Here is a 19,431-nt window from a genome sequence, read left to right as displayed (position 1 = left end):
TGGCAGTCTCTAATTTGGCTGATGGGGGCGGTGTGCTAAGAGCTTTATCTGGCTGAAAATGTTTGGTTTCCTTTTGGGCTTAAAAGAGAGAATGAAGTAGCCTGGGGCTATTGTCTGCTTCTGTCATTATGCGTTAACTCTGATGTGACAGGCCAGGAGGGAGTATCCTCAGCCTGGTGTTTCAGTGCCCTGGTTCTCAGCTCACCAGCTGTGTGTGTGTGTGTGTTGTGTGTGTGTAGTGTGTGTGTGTGTGTTGTGTGTGTGCGTGTGTCCCATGTTTGGGGGTCTAGATGAGGTATCTGATAACCTTTTGGGAAACATGGAGGTAGAAGGCGTGTGAGTCTGGGAGAGAGTGCTTGTCAACATTGTGCTCTTTTAGGAAGATGGCTGACTTTCTCTTCAAAATCATTTCTTGAGAACAGATGCTCTTCATATTAGAGAAATCATTTAAAAATACATGAAAATATTCCTGGATCAAGCTGAAATTTATGAAGATGCTTACTGGTTTGAGTGACCAAACAGGTTTTCTCCTGGTTGAGTGAGTTTTTAATTTTTGATAGTTTGTTTTTGCTGTTTTGTTTACCTAATGTCTCTGGATGTTATATAAAAAGGAAAGGACTGAAGTTCTGACTAGATATTCTCCGGGCAAGGACTGGTTTTGCTTTTGAGTTCTCTAGCCAGGATTGATAGGTGGTGACTAAAGAGTTCAGATGCAAAACCTGACATTTCTGTTTACAGTGGAAAATCTGAGCCAGGGGCACATGTCAAGTCTAGGCTTCTCCCTCTCAGCTCAGCAAGGGCCCAGGTCCTCAGTCAGCTCCTCACCTCTTTCAGGAAACCCGGGGCTTTGGGCCTTCTTCCTCTGGTACCCACACATCAGAGGAATCTCAGCTTTGCTCTTTCTTAAAGGCTATTCTTGAGGAAAAAATCACTGCAGCTGGAAGAGAGGTGTTTGAAACTCTGGTGTCATGTTTTCACAAGCAATTGAATGATGGTCCCTCAAGTCTATAGTGAAGACCCCTAAAATGAATTGGGTGCCGGAGAGGGTCTAGAGTTTTCAAAGCCTCAAAGGACACTTGCAAATCAGTTGTTGCAAGGAAATATCTCTGATGAGCGCAAACAGGGTCCTGGACTTTGGAACTTCGCTCGGCACAGGAGGTACCTGGCCGTTTTCCATTCTGGCCAGCGTGACCAAGTTGTGACTATTGAGCATAGTAACTCATTGAATGGTCTGGTGTTTGCTGGGTGTCTTGTGATCCTGTTAAGACTGAAAGGGTGCATGGCCCTGCTTTTCTCTCTCTCCAACTTTTTTCCTTCCCACCCCATATTCTGGAATTAAATATTGCTTGGGATGCAGGAAGACAATGCTTCTTTTAAATAAGTACTGTGTTTCCCCATGTATAAGACAAACCCTTTTTCAAAAAATTTGGGGTCTAAAAACTGGGTGCATCTTACACAGTGGTTGTAGTTATTTTTACTTGCATTTCCTGCTTTTTCATGTTTGTTGTCTTTGCGCTCATTGGTTCACACTTGTTACCAATATATTACAGTAGGTTACATTTTGCCACATTCTGCCCAGAAATGGCTCAGAAAAGTATTTTGTACAGTGCTGAATTCAAATTAAAAGTGACCCAGTTTGCAGAACTGAATGGAAATCATGCTGCTCAACATAAGTTTGGTCCCCTCCAACTGAGAAATCAATCTGAGACTGGCGACGGGAAGAAGAAACCCTACTGAAAACACCACAGCAGAAGAAGGCCATGAGAGACAAGTCAGCAAAATGGCCTGATTTAGAGAGGGAAGTGAAGATATGGATTGAAGAGCAAAGGGCAATTGGAATTCCTGTGTCCACAAAGATGGTTCAGCATGAGGCAAGAAGAATTGCTGATGAAAAAGAAGTTACTGATTTCAAAGGAGGACACAATTAGTGCTTCAGGTTCATGAAACAGAATGGATTAAGCATGTGTACATGCACCAGACTTGCCCAAAAGGTGCCTGAAAAATATGCACAGAAGGTCCTTGAATTTAATTTTATTATCATTCAGTATCAGAAGACACATCAGTTTGAGTTGGGACAGATTGCAAATAAAGATGAAGTCCCCCTTCAATTTGATGTCCCAAGTAACAGAACTGTTGATAAGAGGGGGGTGAAAACTGTAACTGTGAAGACAAGTGGACATGAAAGGAGCCATTATACAGTTGTTCTAGCTTGTTGTGCCAACGGAATCATGCTGCCTCCTCTGCTGATTTTCAAATGCAAAACAATGCCAAAAGAAGACATTCCTCGAGGAGTGATTGTCCACATTCATGACAAGGGTTGGATGTATCAAGATGGGCTGAAGATCTGGTTTGGAAAAGTTTAGAGAAGGAAACTAGATGGGCTCTTATGCAAACCTGCCCTATTGGTGCTTGATTAGTTCAGAGCACACACAACAAAAAACACAAAGAAGATTGCTACAGAGCAAAACACAAAATTTGCCGTCATACCTGGAGGCTTGACATCCCAGCTCCAACCACTTGATGTCAGCATTAACAAACCCTTCAAAGCTGTAATGAGAGACAAATGGAACTAATGGATGAAGTCTTCTGGGGACAATTTGACAGCAGCAGGAAGAGTGAAGAAACCAACTATAGGAGAAGTTTGAACCTGGGTGAAAAGATCCTGGGATAATATCAAGATTGAGATCATTGTTAAGAAGTGTAGCATTTCAAATGCCATACATGTAACTGAGGATGAGACAATATATGAAGACAGTGATTCATCATTAGACACATATGAGGACAAGCTAACGAATGGGAGTTTTGACAGTGATGAGGAGTTGTATGAATTTTATGATGAATAAAATTTGAGTTCAGTAACTTTATGTAATACATTTTTTAAAAATTTCGGGCCCCAAAATTAAGGTGTATCTTATAATGGGAGTGTCTTATGCATGGGGAAATATGGTATGTGCTATGATAAAAAGAGAATGCAAGAAATTGGGAAGTAGAGTGGCTAAAATTAAATGTGATCAATCCAATCAAATTAGCTAAACATTGATTCTGAGTGTGATGGGGAATGCTGGCTGTGACTATACAGGAAATAAATATGTACAGTATGAAATGTAAAATATGAAGGTAAATATAACAGATACAAATAGTTTTTTCTTTAAAAGAGGAAGATAGAATAAATGGATCAGAAACAGTAAGAAAAATTTGATAAAAAGAATTTGTAGAAAATTTTCTAATCTTGTAGGTCTCTACTGTTTTTATTTTGCTGTGTCTGGATGTCAACTACAGGGGCCCCTGACCCTTTCTAGTGCATTACTTCCTTATCTTGTCCCACATGGCCCACCATTTCAGCAACACACTTGCTAACACATATAACTCTCTTATTGCTTTTCCAGCTTCTGATTAAAGCAAGAAAATACAAACGCTAAGTGAATCTAAGTTTCTCCCTGTTCTCCCTCTGCACACAAATAACCAAATGCTGCTACAACTTTGCAAAATGGAGTCATCAGAAATTTATGCTATCCACCTGACCAGGTGATGGCACAGTGGATAGAGCATTGCACTGGGATGTGGAGGACCCAGGTCTGAGACCCCGAGGTCACCAGCTTGAGCGTGGGCTCATCTGGTTTGAGCAAGGCTTGCCAGCTTGAGCCCAAGGTCGCTGGCTTGAGCAAGAGGTCACAGTCTGCGTTAGCCCCCCACCCCCCATCAAGGCACGTATGAGAAAGCAATCACTGAACAACTAGGGTACCACAGCAAAAGATTGATGCTGCTTCTCATCTCTCTCCCTTCCTGTCTGCCTGCCTATCTGTCCCTGTCTCAGACTCTGTCTTTGTCACAAAAAAAAAAAAAAAAAAAAAAAAGAAAAGAAATTTATGCTATCCAACCTCAGCTGAACCATTCAAATAGGGCTTCAATCTCTCTATTTGCTTTTGGATACATCTTGTTCTCATTCTTCATAGTAGCCCATTTGAACCATGAGCAAACCAATAGTTTTAAATATCTGTTCATCAAAATGTACTCTAGAAGGTGCTTGCTAGCGTTGATGAAGGGTTAAAGTTTATAACATATAAAGAGCTCTTACAAATCATTAAGAAGTAAGTATACCAAAAGAAAAGTAGACAAGGACAAGGATCAGCAGTTTGCCAAAAAAGATAAATTGTTGATAAAATATAAACAGCTCAAATTCTAGCAATTAAAAAATGCAAATGAAAACATCATTGAGATTAACACTTTATTTTACAAAATTCTTAAAGATTTGAGTGATTAAGTACATATATAATAACATCAGTTTGGGGGAAAGTGGGAGGAGATGAGGACTTGCATATAGTGCTGCTGGGATTGTAAATTGCTGCAGCCTCCCTAGAGAGTGATTTAGAAGCGTCTGTCAAAAACTTTAAAACACATAGATTATATACTGAGCAATTCTACATCTAGGAATTTATCCTAAGGAAATAATTAGGGATATGGGCAAAAATTTTACTGTGAGGACAGACAGTTGATCTCAGAACTTTTCATAATAGTAAAAAAAAAAAAAAAAAGTAAGAAAATGGATGAATATTAATTGAAGCACAAAGATGTTATGATATGCTGTTCACTGAATAAGCCTGTTTTCATTCAGCATTTGCAGTGTGATATCATTTCTGTGTGTGTAGTCACATGTCTGTGTAACCACATTTAACTGTAAATTAGACCTGGATGCTGATGTTGTATGAGTATCTGTATTTTTAATTTTTTTTTGCTTAACTATATTTTAAGTATTCTATATTTCATTGATATTACTTTTGTAATAAGTGATATTATTTTATTGGCATTTAAAATTTTGAACTCTATCATACGTCTGTTTTAAAAATTGCTACTATCTAACTCTCTCCTGACTTTTAAGCTGTGGAAATGCCTTTAACATTACCACTTGGATGTGCCATAAGCACATCAAGCTCAACCTAGCCTAGAATGGAATATTGTTCTTCTCTTTGAACATGTTCCTTCCTTTGTGTACCATAGGGCATCCTCTATACTAGAAATACAATTGTTAGCCTTCGATACATCTTCTTCACTGCCCATATCCATCCAATTGCTCAGGGTTGGTCCATTTTGCCTTTCAGAGTCTCTCAAATACGTCTTCTCCACTTTATTCCCATCACCACTGAGACGGTTCAAGCCCCTTTGTTTTCTGTTTGTCTTGCCATAATAACATTTTTCATGGTATCATCTCCAGTCTTGCTTCATAGACTGACTATATTTTGAAGTAAAATGATCGTTCCAAAGTGTAAGTGATTATTCAATTCTTTTTATTTTTTAGAATCCTTTAGTGGATCCTCACTATTTCTAGGATAAAATTAAAAAAATTTTTTTTGTGCAATTTCACAGTTAGAATTGTTTTCAGTTGCAAATAATAGAAAAACCTCAACTTGGTGGCCTAAACACACAGGAGTTAGCTCACCTACAAAACAGGAAGTCTGGAGATAGGCGCTTGCTGGCATTACTCCATGGGCTCGTAAATGCAGGGGCTGACATCTCTGTGATTCTCATGGCCTTTGTTTTATGTTTGTCATTTCATGGCTGCAAAGTGACTACTGTTTTTCTTGCCTTCATTCAAGATTAAAAGAAGGCAGTAAAGGAAGGATTTTCCAGTATATCTACTCTCATATATTTCATTGCCAGAACTGCATCACATGACCATCTTTAGCCACAAGGAATGCTGGGAAAATGAGAATTTTAGTTTTTTTTTAACTCCTCACCAGTGGTTCATCGTCACATGGCCATCTCTAGCTGCAAAGGAGGCTGGAAAAAAATGAGAATTTTAGCTTTTTTAACTTGCAAACCAGTGGTTCATAACCAGGATGATTCTGCCATACAGGGGAATTTCAGTCAATGTTTGGAGACATTGTCGGTCGTCACAGCTGGAACAAGGAGGGGTAGCTGCTACTGATACCTAGCAGGTGAAGAAACATTGTACAACCTCCCACAACAAAGAATTAACTGGTTTAAGATATCAATACTGCCAAGGTCGAAGAAATATGCTCTAGAGTAGAGGCAAGCAAGAGAAAAGGGACTTGAGGATCGTTTAAAGTACTTTAATCTGTAGTTTCTTATGTGCCTTCCAAGAGCTTTTACTGTCTGACCTTGACATTTCCATGCCCTTATTTAGTTATAGCCCTTCCTGACTGAGTTCTCACTCAGGTCTTTTTAAACTACTTACCAGACCTTTTCTCACCTCTGCTTTTGCACAATCATTTCCCCCCCCAAGAATTCTTCCTCCAAGCCTGGACTGGCTAACTCCCTTCCAGTCTTCAAAACTCTCAGTGTCATCGTCTCCCTTCACTCCCCAGCGGGCTTGTGTGTCCATCCGTGTTCTCCTCACTCATGTTTTGTATCCCTCTGTCTTAGCGCTTGGATTAGAGGAGTTAGTATGTCTTGTTTCAACTAGTTGCAAATGACCCTTTGGGATCATAATAGAATTTATAATGAGAGTGATAATCTCATTAATAATAATAATCACAATATATCTTCTAATGGGGTTGATAGAAAGATTAAATGGAATGGTTGCTCTTTTTAATTTAATATTTTGAATTAATAATACATTCTCCAGGCTCACTCTCCCATTTCCTTCAGATTTTTCTTTAAAAGTCACATCCCCCCCTCCAGCATATATTCAACACTTCCTATCTTCCTTCCCAGTTTTCCTGTTACCGCCTGTCATCACCTAACATACTACCTGTTTTATTTATTGACCTTATTTATTTTCTATCTCCTCTACTAGAGTGTAAGCTCTCAGGAGCACAGAGATTTTTCTCTCTGTTGTTGACTACTGTATCCTTATCATCTAGAACAGAACCTGGCACCTGTTAGAGGCTCAACACATCAGTGCATGAACATGGCTCAATGAGCAAACAATGTAAAAAGACACATAGTGAGAAGTCTTACCCCAGAGCTTCCCCCTCCATCCAGTCCCCAAGTTTGTCCCATCTCCAGGTTTCTCTGCATTCTCCCAGAGTTCTTTATGCAGATATAAGAACTATATGAACTATATAATCTCATCCTTTCCCCTTTTATGCAAAGATAGCATAGCTACATACTTTTTTTTTTTTGGTCTTTTTTGTGTGTGGGTTTTTTCTTTCCTTTTTCCTTTTTTTTTTTTTTTTTTTTTTTTAAGTAAGAGAGGAAGGGGTGGAGAGAGAGAGGAACATTGATCTGTTTTTGTATGTTCCCTGACCGAGGATCGAACTGGCAACCTCTGAGCTTCCAGCCAGTGATTTTCAACCTTTGTTTCTCACGCACTCATAAACTAATTACTAAAGAAAAAGGGGCCCTGACCTCTTCTTCCTTAGTAACTAATTTATTTGTGCCATGAGATGAAAATGGTTGTATTTAGTCAGGGGCACTGACCTTAGTAATTAGTGTGTGTTTGTGCCATGAAAAAAAAAAGGTTGGAAATCACCAACCAAGCTATTTGGCCAGGGCCCTATATACTGTGTTTTACTTTGCTTTTTTCACTGAACAATGTGTCATAAAGATATGTCACATCACTGTATAGAGAGCTCCCACATTCTTTCCTACAACTACACTATTGTATATATTAACTATAGTTTAACTAATTTATTATTGATAGCCAGCGAGAATAGTTCAGATCTCTTCAAACAGGGCAACAGAGTTGTTGCAATAAATAACTATTGCAAGCATACATGTTCAAGTACTTTTGAAGAATAAATTCCCAAAAGTAGAATTGCTAGATCAGAGTGTATATAAATTATTAATTAAGGTAAACATTACCAAATTGCCATTTAAAGAGTTTTATCAGTTTGCTCTTTATAAGAAATATGAGGTCTTGCAATAATATTTTCAGACTGTTAGATTTTTGACAGTCTGATAGATAAAAGAATAACATACAAATACCATTTTATATGTGTTTTTCTAGGTCACAGGTCAGCCAACTTTTTCCGTAAAGGGTCAGATAGTAAATATTTTCAGCTTTGCAGGTTGTACCGTCTCTGTTCTTACTATTCAACTCTGCAGCGCAGCTCAGGGCAGAGACAAAACATGAATGCTCATGACTCTGTGCCCCAAACAGTAGCTGGCCAGGTGTGGCTAGTGAGCTGTTGTTGTGCCAATCCCTGCTTTAGGTGAGCATCTTTTTCTAGGTTTAGTGCCATTTGTGTTTATAATTCTGTGAACTATTCATATTGTTTGTGCATTTTCTTTAGTAGTTGTTGGTCTTTTTCTTAATGCGCTTTCTAGGTGCTCTTTACATATATATTAGTCCTTTGTTTCTGTTACATATTTCAACTATTTTGTCTTTTGACTTTGCTTACAGTAATGTTTTCTAGTGCAGAAATTTTAGGAGATCATTTTTAAAAATTTAACCAGTATTTGCAAGTACAGCATTATAGACTGTGGAGCAGTTAGACAGAAAATGAATCACTTTTCCTATGAGCTTGTCATGCATGAAGCAGTCTCTCATCAGCAGCAAGGGGTCCTAACCCACCATAACTCAACTGATAGTCACAAATTTGGGAGTTTTAGAAAGTACTGTAATTTCTGTTTTATGTTATTCCCCTTTATACTTGGAATCCTGTGAGGGCTGGGAACCTTCATGTTTATAGCCCCAAAGGCATTGTAGTCTCATAGTAAATTTTTGTGGCATAAAGTAGCCATTTAGTGACCTATAAAATTTGAAAAAAAAAATGAACAGTTGAAGTAGTCCCTCCTGGAGAGGGTTTCATAAAAGTGATGCTCTCACACACAGCTGATGGCGAGATAAATGAATGTACCACTTTTGAAAAGCCACTTGGCAGTATGTATCAAGAGGATAAAAATATGTATCCCCTTTGACACAGAGATTTCCAATTATAAGGCAGTAAATAAAAGAAATAAGCAAAATTGAAAGTAGTGTTAAGCACAAAAATACTTCATCATTAATTTTAATGAAAAAAAAGTAACAATCTAAATATCCAAAGGTAGAAAACTGTTTTTGTGAATGTACTTGTAGAATAGTATGGAGCCATTGCAAGGCCTGATTAAGGGGAAGATGATGAAACAGTAAAGAAAGATGTCATACTTTATATAAAATGTGAATCTTTGAGGGGAGGGATGAATAGGTGGAACACAGAAGAATTTTAGGGCAGTGAAAAGACTCTGTATAATAAATCATTATACATTTGTCTAAACCCATAGAATGTACACACAAAAAGTAAACCTTAGTGCAGGGGTCCCCAAACTTTTTACATAGGGGGCCAGTTCACTGTCCCTCAGACCGTTGGAGGGCCGGACTATAAAAAAAACTATGAACAAATCCCTAAGCACACTGCACATATCTTATTTTAAAGTAAAAAAACAAAACAAGAACAAATACAATATTTAAAATAAAGAACAGGTAAATTTAAATCAACAAACTGACCAGTATTTCAATGGGAACTATGGGCCTGCTTTTGGCTAATGAGATGGTCAGTGTCTGGTTCCATATTTGTCAATGCTAGCCGTAACAAGTGATATGACGCGCTTCCGGAGCCCTGACGCGTGCATCCCGCATCGCTGCGCTTTGTGGCGCCACCACATACAGCACACAGGATGCATCCTGTGCTCTCTCACTGACCACCAATGAAAGAGGTGCCCCTTCCGGAAGTGTGGCGGGGGCCGGATAAATGGCCTCAGGGGGCCGCATGTGGCCCGCGGGCCGTAGTTTGGGGACCCCTGCCTTAGTGTAAACTGAACTTCGTTGATTATGTTGTATCAATGTAGGTTCATCATTTGCAACAAATATATCATGCTGGCAGGGGATGTTGATAGTGGAGAGGTATGCATGCTAGGGCTGTGAGTATATGGGAAATCTCTGTATCTTTTTGTCAAATTTTCTGTGAATATATAAAACTGCTCTAAAAATAGTCTTAAAAACAGGCAAAAGTATATTATCCAGATAAAAATATGTAAATGGACTATAACCCATTAAATATAAATATCTACATACTTACATGAGAAAAAATAGAATAAAAGAAAATTTACTACATATTTTGTTTGTGAGATTATGGTGATTTTATAAATGTTTCCATCCTCCACTCTTTTAATGTTATACTATTATATATATGGGTGATATATATATAATATATATGCATATACATATATATACTTACATACATCTATAGACATATTTATCCACATATAATAAACTAGAAAGCCCAGCGGTCATATGAAACGACCGCTGTTCTAGGTATTATAAATTGTAATTAAAATGATTTGTGCGAAGGTGTCTGCTAATTCAAACTGAATTACCCAGGGCAGACGGCAAGGACGCCCCTTTGCTTACTGCCCCACGGGGTTTCCCCCTTCTACTTGCTTAATTGCTTAAAGTAGAGTGCAATGAAGGAAACCACTGGTGGTACATTTCTTAAGAGCCACCGCTAGCTCAATAAATAAAGGTGATTTAAATAATAAAATGTTAATTCACATGTCAAAGATCTCTTTGTACACATTTCTTGTGTAGATCTTTCCATCATTTTTAAGCTCACCTTGCAGAGGACCATCAATTATTTTTAATTTTACGTCCATTCTTTCACGAACTCTTGAACAGGCAACATAAAGTTGACCGTGTCCAAATGCAGGCTCAGGTAAAAAAATGCCAACACGCTTAAGCGTTTGGCCCTGAGACTTATTGATGGTCATAGCAAAGGCAAGTTTTACAGGAAATTGTCTACGTCTCAATTGAAACGGCAATCCTGTTTGAGATGGAGCCAAATCAATTCTTGGAATGACATGTATTTCACCTTTAGAGGAGCCAGTCAAAGACTTAGCTATTATGACATTATTTTTCAATTGGAGAACCTCTAGTCTTGTACCATTGCAAAGACCCCTTCTGGTGTTAAGATTTCTTAACAGCATAATAATTGCTCCAATCTTTAACCTCAATTTGTGAGATGGCATGCCAGAAGGCGGGACTATTTGAATGCCATGGCAACTTCACCCCATTGGCTAGTACAGTTATGCAAGCAACCAATAAGCTATCGGCGACAAACAGACACTTAAGCCACATATAATAGAGATTTATTAATGGGAAACTAAGAAATTATGTATTATTTATGATTTAATTCTATAATTAAAGAGATACACTATAAGCAAGGCATTGTGCTGAATGCTCTGGAAATCCTTAGTGACTCATGGATTTTGCTTTCAGATTTGTCACTGTCAATGTGGGAAAAATAATGGTTACATAACTAATTATAATACAGCTACATAAAGTGCTGCCAAGTTTGGAGGGGCTAATTAAGCACATTCTTCCTCCCTTCCAAAGGAGCCAGAAAAGCATCAGAATACATACCAACTTCTGCAGAGGTTAAGCCAGATCAATGAATGGGTCAGGGTTTGCCTAGTTCCTCTTGAGTCCTAAAGTGTCGGTCTGTCTCACCGCAGGTAAAGAAAAGTGGGCGGGATGATTAGGATGATGGTAGAGTAATGGACGGCTTCTTTTGGGGGACTTATTACTGGGGGGTGAGAGGTGGGTATAAGGGAAGAGAGGGGAAGATGAAAGAGGTGAAAGCAAAGGAACATACACCAGAGCCCACCTAGTGGGGACAGTGATTCTCCATTAGTCCTTCCTGAGAAAGAACAAGGCAGTGATGAACAGAGAAGGAAGGCAGCTTCTCCAGCACTTCATAGAGGGCAGAAGTGTTAGTGTGAGTCTTCACTTTTCGATGGAGAGGGGCCGAATCTCATGAAGAGACATCCTACAGTGCCTTAGAAGTTCAGAGAAGAGATTATGCTAAATATTTCCCAGTTCCACACAAGCCCCAATTATTATCTTTAAGGCCTATTTTTAAAACATTTTCCTTTTCATTGAAGGGATTGCAAGCTTTGGGGCCAAGAAGAATGTCCAGGTAGGGTAAAGGTTCCACTAGCAGGAAGACCAGTGGACCTGGCCTAGACTGGTGTTGCTCTCTGTCCTGTGGAGTCTGCGGGGCATGATCTGACCTCCAAGGGTGCAAATGAAATTAACCTCAGGACCTCCACATAGAGTCTCTTCCTGCTCAGGAAAACAATGACCCTGTAGGAAGCAAGATATAGCAATGCATTTATTTTTATTTACTGAGGGAAAACAACTCACAATAGCCCTCCCCATTCTGCTTCCTGGGCAATTAACAGCTGTCTGGATCTGTTCAAGACCAGGGTAGATCAGTGGCCAAGAGGAAGTGACCTGGAACAGAGAAGAGAAAAAACAACCACAACAGAGCTACAGTTTTGATCTTTGCAGATGAGCGATGCAGAGAAACAACATAATTTATATCAGCTCTGAAAATCAGCCCTGAGTCACCTGTTCAGGACCTGGTGAGGCCCAATAAACTCCCTCGCCCTCCCTGGTTGCTTTTACTGGGCTTCTCTGGGAACTCATGTCTGAGATTGTTGTAAGCAAAAGAGGATGTTTTCTGATCATGTAGCAAGAAGGGATGGACTAATTAAGCTACAGAGTGAACAGTGGTTTCCACGGTTCAGTTCAGCAAACATCTTCAAAGGTAACCTGTGTCACAGGTGGGGTGAGGACAGGGTATGAAAGAGACGGAGACAGACACTCAGTGGGACAAGCGGGTAGAATGAGAAAAGGAAGGAAAGTAGAGAGGGAGAGAAAGGAAAACAGACTAGATGGATGAATGGGAGAGAGATACATGATAGATAGATATATAGATAGAAACATAGATAGAAAAAGAGAAGAAAGAAAGAGAAAAGAGGAAAAAGGAAGGAGGAAAGGAGGAAGGAAAGAAAGAAGAGAGAAAAGAAGAAGAAAAGGCAGGAAAGAAAAAAACCAAAGTGAGCTACCATTCATTTAATGCCTCTCTTTGCCAGGCTCTGGGATAATCCCTTTACCAAAATTCAGCAGAGTAGGTAGGTAGTGTTACCTTCTTTAAAAGATGAGGCTGAAGGAGTCTTCAGATGCAGGTCTGCCTGATGGTTTTCCACTCTGGTAAAAGCATTGCTTTGCAAATCTTTTCTAGAATGCCCTCTCAAATCTTCATGCCTCAACTTGGCTTTTCTACTTACATCTGTGTTTCTGGAGATCCCTCTTTGTGCTTCTGTCGGAGCACTTCCTGTGGTACTGGACCTGATGGGTCAGCTCCCCTCCTGGAGTGTTAAGCTCCTCAAGGAAGGAGCTCTCTCAATTCTCCCAGTGTTTGCTAAATATCAACTGGCCAGAGGCAGTTCCAACCTCTTTCACTGCATTCATTCATTCATTCATTCATTCATTCATTCATTATTTTTGTTGAAATAAAAGTGACATGTAATACTGTGTAGATCTATGGTGATGATGTGTTGATTTGATACATTTATGTATTGCAATATGAGTACCATTGTCACAGTAGCTAGCACCTCTATCATGTCACATAATGATTATCACTGTTTTGTGCTGAGAACAATTAAGATCTACTCTCTTAGCAACTTTGAAGTCTATAATACAATACTGTCTATAATCACTATGCTATTCATACAATTTCTAGGACTTATCCACTAGTTGCAAATGTGTGCCCTGAAATATCTCCCCAATCCCTCTCCACCCCCGGCCTCTGGTAATCAGCATTCTACTTTGTTTTTATGATTTCAACTTTTTTAAGTTCCACATATTAGTGTATGATACAGTATTTGTATTTGCTAATTCATCTCAATTTTAGCATAATGTTCCCCAAATCTATCCATGTTGTCACAAATGGAAGAATTGTTTCCTTTTTTTTTGGCTGAATTTTCCATTGCATATATATCATCAATGATACAGGCTGATAAGCAGCAATCACCCTGAGCATAAGCAAATTTGACTAATCATTTTATTGGGTCTATAACCTTCATGCAACATCAGGTTAACTCTTCCGCGGACTTGCACAAAATTTTGGGGAGACTGGTGGACCAGCAGTTGAAAAACACTGCCATTGATTGTGTAGGCTTTCTTCACATTTTTCATTCTTTTCCCTCTGTTCACTTCTAATTGCGTTATTTCAAGATACCTAATATCTAGGTTGCTTATTCTGTCTTTCATTTGATCTATCTTGCTGCAGTTTCCCTGTATTGAATTTTTTCCTTTAACTGAATTTTTCAGCTCCAGAATTTGTTTGGTTAGTTTTTATAGGTTTTGTTTCTTTGCAAACTTCATTTTGTTCAAGTATGTTTTCCCCTGATTTTGTTGAACTTCCTTCTGTGTTTGTCTTTCATTGTTTCCTCAAATTAGCTATTTGTGTTTTTTATCCACTAAGTTGCAAGATTCAGTGTCTTTGAGCTCAGTTATTTGAAGGATTATTATCTTTTGGTGATGCCATGTTTTTTAAATTATTTCTTAGTTTTGCATTTCTGGTTTTGCCTATGATGTAGCAGACACCTCCTCGAATCTTTCTTAGTTGCCTTCACATGGGTAGTATACTATTTTTGATCCTGGTATATCTGTGGTTCTCTTTGACCTTGTATTTATATACCTGCTCTGCACTTTCTTCTTGCTTTTGTAGCAGAATTCTTTTTTCTTTTTTGACAGAGACAGAGAGAGGGACAGATAAACAGGAAGGGAGAAAGATGAGAAGTATCAAGTCTTCGTTGTGGCACCTTAGTTGTTCATTGATTGCTTTCTCATATGTGCCTTGACCGGAGTGGGGGAGGGATTCCAGCATAGTGAGTGACCCCCTGCTCAAGTCAGTGATCTTGGGCTCAAGATAGCAACCATGAGTTCATGTCTATGATCCCATGCTCAAGCCAGCGACCCCGTGCTCAAGCTGGTGAGCCCATGGTCAAGCCGACGACTTCAGGGTTTCAAACCTGGGTCTTCTGCATCCCAGTCTGACACTCTATCCACTGCACCACTGCCTGGTCAGGCTGTAGCAGAATTCTTAAGCTTTTATGTCTTTTCTGTTTTTTACAACTCACTTGGCTGGCTGTTGAAAACCTCCTTTTTGTTTTCCAGAAGGTGGTACTGTGGATCAAGTTTCTGGTTTCTGTCTTACCCACAGAGTCTATTCTGTTTTTCTGATAGCACTCCACTTGCTAACCTTACTTGCTGCCAATGTTGGAGAGTGTACAAGGAGCCACTGCAGAGTGGAGGCAGATGTGGGTTTAGCACTTGGGTTGTTGAGGGTGTCTGCCAGCTGGTAAGAGATCTTTGTCTGAGGTCTCCCAGAGGCTCCTGGGTGAACTTCCTGCTGAACTCCTGAGTTCAGTCAGCAGTAACTCTGACCCTTTAATGCCCTTTGATATTTCCCCTGCCTTTCCCACTCTTTTCCCTACCTCCTGCCATGGATGTCCTGTTTCAGTGCTCTGGGTGTTGCTGGAGAGGAATGGGTTTGTCCTGAAGCACCCAGCACAGCTGGGGTACTGGGCACTCACACACTGCTTTCCTCCTCCCCCTGTGGAGAGGGCTCCATGGAATAATCAGTCCTGTGCTTTGTCACTTGGGAGGGGGGACAGTGCTAAAAGTTCCTCTTCCGCTTTTCCCCTTTCTGCTGAATCCCAACTCATTTGGTTTGTTTGTTTGTGTCAATGATGTGCTGGAATTTCCTTTCTGGAGGTATCTTCCCAAGTCAGCACTCTCTAGGTTTTCTCCAACTGCTCTGGGAGGGGTTGGGGTAGGGCTGGCTCTGATGGCCCTGTAGCCCAAGCTGAGGTCTGTTTGCCTACTACCAGATGAACGGATGGGCGAGACTCCTCATGGTCCCTTGGCACATGTTGTTGGAACATACAACTAACTCCCACAGAGAAACTTTTATGTGTGGATGGATGCCTAATTAGTTGTTAAAAGGGGGAGCAAAAAGTGGAGATCACTTACATTCCATGATGCTGATGTCACTGCCTTCTCACTGCAGTTACATTGCTTGTTGATTATTCTTGTATTGACTGTTCATGTTTTATATTTTCTTCTCTACTCTTATCTTTGTGCTTGTAAGTTTATTTATTCTATTCACATCATTTTGGTGGGGGTTTCAGAGAGAAGTGATCATAAACATGTATATTCAGTATTCTGTGTTTAGACTGATAGAGTCTTTTTGGGTACAATATAACATGCATAAAATAAAGTTTCAAAATGCTTATGCCTTTGATGCAGCTATTTCTAGATAACTAACCTGTAGAAATAATTCTGCTTGTGCATAAAAAGATGTATACAAGGAGTTGACTCTAGTGTTGATTATGATAATGAAAAATTAGAAACAATTTATATACTATCAATAAGGAAATGGTTAAATTAACTTTGATAGGTATATACTATGGAACACCATACAACAGGCAAAAAGAATGCCATTGACATGTCTGGAAATCTCTTTAAGAAACTTTCTTAAATTTAAAAATCAAATGTGTATCATATGTGATCCCACTTATAGTATTAAAAACCCCACAAAACAATGTACCGGTATATTTTAATTTGTACTTACCAGTAAATATAGATTACGGAACACTAAGGTGCTGGTGTCAGTTGTAGGTCAGATTGACCATACTCTGTGACTGAAGGCCAGCTGTCCCATGTTCTCACACTTACCTAGAAGGGGAAAGCTCTTCACTATGTTGAGTGCATCAAACAATGATCATCACCAGTCTCACTAGGCACGTTGCTTATGTATAGAATGATCATTTTCTTCTCTCACCCAGATAAAGCTCAAATTCCTTCTCAGAAGATTAACCCAATGAGGTCATTCCAGAATGCCTATACTGAATTTCAATATGCGGTTGTATATGATCTCTTGCTGCATAGCAAATTACCTGAAAACTTAGTGATTTAAAGCTAAATACACTTATTATCTCTCAGTGTATGTGGGTCAGGGGTATGGGTTAGGCTTGGCTGAGTTTTCTGGTTCAAGGTCTTCCACAGGTTGCTGCAAGGCCAGGTCTGTGGTCACCTCAGGACTCCACCAGGGGGATTCACTTCCAAGCTCACCTACATGATTCAGTTCACAGGCTGTTAGCCAGAGGCCATGCTCAATTCCTTGCTGTGTGGGCCTCTCGGTGGGCAGCTCACAACATGTCACTTAATCTTAGACTCATCCATTACATTTGCCATGTTTTGTTTATTAGAAGTAAGTCACTGGGTTTAGCCCACTAGGTCTAGCCCTCAGAGAGTGGCTTGTATAAGAGTGAGACTCTCAAGAGATGGGGGCATCTTACAAGCTGTCTACATTTGTTGATAAGGCCCATGATGGTATATTTAGAATAAAAGAGACTGATTGCCCTTGGCTTTATTTACAAATTTGTTGGATGATGAGGAGAAGGAGCCTACAATGTGAATAATAGGTTATTCAAGGGGTTGTGGAGCAAATTCAAAAGAAAAGATTTTTCTAGTATAGGCTAAAATAAGTTTTAGACAGAAACATCTCTTAATCAAATGACATCTAAGCACAGTAGCTTGCTTATAGTAGGTGCTAAATATTTTTATGTATTTTAACTTTTCATTTTGAAATAATTTCAAATTTAAAGTTGTAAGCATAGTAGGAGAATCTCATACACTCTTTACCTACAGTCACCACTGGTGGATAATTACATTTTGAATACATGATGCTTTTTGTCACAGGGGAAGGCATTTTATATGTGTAATTATAAAAGCTTGGGGTCTGGTGAGAGATGTGCAAGTTGGACTGAAGTTGTCATCCGTAAAATGCTCTATTCTTCCTCCTCCTCCAGAAAATCCCGAGCGAGCAGCTCTGTACTTCGTCTCTGGCGTGTGCATTGGACTGGTCCTCACCTTGGCTGCCCTGGTGATGAGAATCTCTTGCCACACAGACTGCAGGAGGCGTCCCCGCAAGAAGTTCCTGCACGACCAGGAGAGCAGCAGCGACAGCAGCGACAGCGAGGATGGCAGCTCGGACACGGCGTCTGACATCTCAGTCAGGAGACATCGCCGCTTTGAGAGGACTTTGAACAAGAACGTTTTCACGTCGGCGGAGGAGCTGGAGCGCGCGCAGCGGCTGGAAGAGCGGGAGCGCATCATCAGGGAGATCTGGATGAACGGCCAGCCCGAGGTGCCCGGGACCAGGAGCCTGAACCGCTACTACTAGGGACAGGGGCAGGACCCCGTGCCCCATTGGAAGCCGCTGGAGGGGAGGAGGGCTGCAGGGAGGGTGGGCACAGAGAGATGGACGCAGTCTGCAAAGGGCACGGCGGACACCAGAGATCAGCAGGGATACCCCGTTAACTAATCAGGAGGACTGATTTCTCCTTTTTTGACTAACTTTATGGAGAAGTAGAAAAACTAAGTCGGTTCATCAATATGTCCAGGTCTTGGAATGGTGCTGAAGAACCCTCTCCAACAATGTGCGTGGAGATAAGAGAAACAGGACTGCAGTTTCTCTTGATTTCTGAGGATCTCAGAAGTGTCTGCAGACTTCATAGCTATGTGTTATTCCTTTGCAAAAGGAAAGCTGATCATAGCCTGAGCGCTAGGAACAGCAGGTGCACTTAACCCAGTAAACGCAATTTTCCAAATGGCTCAATGCAATGGAGGTGATTCTAATCCAGATAGCATGAGCCATGCTTATTATTTAAGGCTGATTTTTTAAAATCATGTGTTGCAATGGCAACCTTGTCCATTTTTTAACTGACACCTCAGGGATTAAAATCCTATTTTTTATTATAGTTCCCACTTCATTCATGAAAATGAATAGAATTAATTATTATGGGAGATGTGTCAGTGAACTTAGTGTCAATAACCTCAAAGGATGAAGGGTTTTATTTTAAATAGTTTATTAAAAATATATATTAACATGGATATTTGAAGATGCTGCATAAGAATAAAAGCTGCGTTTTCCCCCTTTTGGAGAAAAATTTTGTAACTCTAGATAATCATGATTTTAAACATTTTGTTTTAAAAAAAGTTTGCATTTCCAAGAAAAGAGTTGGAATGGGAGGTAAGAAATAAAGCCAAAATTAGGATGGGAGAAAAAATAAATGTTACATAAAATCTTTTGTGTGTGTGTCATGTTTGTCTCTGTGATTATCTTAAATGGCAGCCCTTTAATGTATGTGGGTTTGGTCTTTTGTGTGGGCCTTCAAATAACTGGAGAATTGATAGAAATGGAAAAACTGAAAAATGGAGAAATAGCCATTCTGTGTGGTGAGGGGCTTTTCATTTTCTGTCTGTTGTATGCTATGGTTGCAGTACAGCTGAGTAGTTGGTAAGCAGATAAACAGACTCAACTAAGGCTAGAAACAAGAGGGTGGCCCCATATGGAAAGGAGAAGTTGGTAGGGAAGGAAGAGAGGCAGAGCTGGGCCGCATTTAGAAATAGATTAGAGGAGGAAGTAGCCTCCTGCAGCCTGATAGGAATAGTGAATTCTGTCTGTCTGCCTTTCCACTTCCTTCTCTTGCCATGCAGAGGGTCTTCAGAGCCTTCCTCCTGGGAGGATCTCCCTGTCGTCCATTGGCTTCATCACCATGCCTAAAAGGACGGTCAGGAGATTTCCTCTGCCGGGGTCTTGGAGGTTACTGCTTTAGCAACCTCCTTTTTGAGAT

General features: G+C 40.0%; 1 protein-coding gene across 1 annotated transcript in view; it reads left to right on the top strand.

Annotated features, from left to right (window-relative positions):
* Nucleotides 1-18,868, top strand: part of EVA1A (eva-1 homolog A, regulator of programmed cell death) — a 64,983-nt gene extending 46,115 nt beyond the window's left edge. The window contains 1 exon segment of the mRNA XM_066267485.1: nt 17,605-18,868. Within this exon segment, the coding sequence (XP_066123582.1) occupies nt 17,605-17,978 (374 nt within the window). The 3' untranslated portion in view covers nt 17,979-18,868.
* The last annotated feature ends 563 nt before the right edge of the window (nt 18,869-19,431 follow it).

The sequence above is a fragment of the Saccopteryx bilineata genome, chromosome 3 (assembly GCF_036850765.1).
Source record: "Saccopteryx bilineata isolate mSacBil1 chromosome 3, mSacBil1_pri_phased_curated, whole genome shotgun sequence".
In the NCBI taxonomy this organism is placed as follows: Eukaryota; Metazoa; Chordata; class Mammalia; order Chiroptera; family Emballonuridae; genus Saccopteryx; species Saccopteryx bilineata.
Note: the sequence above shows the minus strand (reverse complement) of the source record. Positions and strands in the feature narration are given on the sequence as shown.